Source organism: Chaetura pelagica, unplaced genomic scaffold (genome assembly GCF_000747805.2).
Source record: "Chaetura pelagica isolate M959 unplaced genomic scaffold, ChaPel_1.0 scaffold270, whole genome shotgun sequence".
NCBI lineage: Eukaryota > Metazoa > Chordata > Aves > Apodiformes > Apodidae > Chaetura > Chaetura pelagica.
The window spans coordinates 448589-450201 of record NW_009951925.1 but is presented as its reverse complement, the minus strand read 5'-3'; the positions used below and the strand labels follow the sequence as shown (position 1 = coordinate 450201).

General features: G+C 62.3%; 2 protein-coding genes across 2 annotated transcripts in view; one reads left to right on the top strand and one right to left on the bottom strand.

Moving 5' to 3' along the window:
- KRTCAP2 (keratinocyte associated protein 2) overlaps window positions 1-183 on the bottom strand; it is a 1956-nt gene extending 1773 nt beyond the window's left edge. Inside the window, exon 1 of the mRNA XM_009996205.1 lies at window positions 133-183. Within this exon, the coding sequence (XP_009994507.1) occupies window positions 133-183 (51 nt within the window). The remainder of the gene's footprint in view (window positions 1-132) is intronic.
- A 495-nt stretch (window positions 184-678) lies between these two features.
- Window positions 679-1613, top strand: part of TRIM46 (tripartite motif containing 46) — an 8433-nt gene continuing 7498 nt past the window's right edge. The window contains exon 1 of the mRNA XM_009996038.1: window positions 679-928. Within this exon, the coding sequence (XP_009994340.1) occupies window positions 679-928 (250 nt within the window). The remainder of the gene's footprint in view (window positions 929-1613) is intronic.

Sequence of the window (1613 nt, the reverse complement as noted above, 5' to 3'; positions counted from 1 at the left end):
GGCCCTTGAGGGCCGGGCCGGCTGCGGCGAGCCCTTGGGCCCGGACCCCGACCCGCCGGGCCTGGGGCCTCTGGGAAGGCCGGGACCAGCTCCCCGCTCCGTGCCACCCCTGGCACTGGGAGCTGCCCACACACCGTGTGTGGGGGTGTTGGTCCTCATCCAGGCCCTAGTCGTGGTGCCCATCCTGGTCATGGCACTGGTCCAATCCTGGCTCAGTTACTGGCCTGAGCTTCAATCCCACTCCCAGCCCTGGTCTCCATCCTGCTGCTGGTCCCAGCCCTGGTTCTAATCCTGGCCATGCTGCTGCTCCCAGGCCGGGTCCTGGTCCTGATCGTTGTCCTGATCCTGGCCCAGATGCTGGTCCTCATCCTGGCCCCAGTCCTGGTCCCCATCACAGCCCTGGTCCTGATCCTGGTCCCGATCCTGGTCCCAGCTCCAATCCGCATGCCAGTCAAAGCCCTGGTCCCCATCCTGCTGCTGGTCCCAGTGCTGGCCTTAGCCTTGGTGCTTGTCCTCATCCTGGCTCCAGGCCTGATCACAGACTTAGTGTTGGTCCTGGTTTTGGTCCCATCCCTGGTCCTGATCCTACTGCTCCCAAGCCTGATCCCATCCCTGGTCCCCAGTGCAGCCCCTCCCTTGGCTGGTGACTGACACTCCCCACTCTCTTTCCAGACCAGCATGAAGAACATGGAGCGGGAGCTGGTCTGCCCAGTGTGCAAGGAGATGTACAAGCAGCCGCTGGCCCTCCCCTGCACCCACAACGTCTGTCATGTCTGTGCCAGTGAGGTGCTGCTGCAGCATGGCTTCCTCTGCTGTGACCCCACCTCAGAGCCCTCCTCGCCTGCTGCCACCCCCTCCACCCGCAGCCCCCGCCTGGGACGCCGGGCAGTCCCCAAGCCCGACCGCCTCGACCGCCTCCTGAAGTCAGGTAGGATGGCCAGAGGGGATGGGGACAGTCACAGTCATATGGTCATTGGAGTTAGAAGGGACATCTGGAGCTCATCTAGTACAGCCTTCTCCTAGAGCAGGATCACCTACAGTAGATCCCACTGGAACATGTCCAGATGGGTTTGGAATGTCTGCAGAGAAAGAGACTCCACAGCCTCTCTGGGCAGCCTGCCCCAGGGCTCTGTCACCTTCACAGTTTTTCCTTCCTTATTTTTAACTTGACCCTCCAGTCCTCCGGCTTGTGCCTATTGCTCCTTGTCCTGTCACTGGGCACTGCTGAGAAGAGATTGGACCCATCCTCATGACACCCCCTAGAGATGTTGATAAGGGTTGATGAGATCCCCCCTTGGTCTTCTCCAGGCTGAATAGCCCCAGCTCTGCCAGCCTTTCCACATAGGACAGATGCTCCATTCCCTTCATCATCTTTGTGGCCCTGTGCTGCCCCCAATGCAGGAGGCCTGGGGGTTCTGGAGCTCCCAGCTCTCTCCTGACGCCCTCCCTGCTTCCCTCCCACAGGCTTTGGTAGCTCTCCGGGGCGGAAGCGGGGCACTGTGCACCCCCAGACCGTCAGCTTCCCCTGCCCAGCCTGTCAGCGGGATGTGGACCTGGGGGAGCGGGGCCTGGGCAGCCTCTTCCGCAACCTGACACTGGAGCGGGTGGGGGAG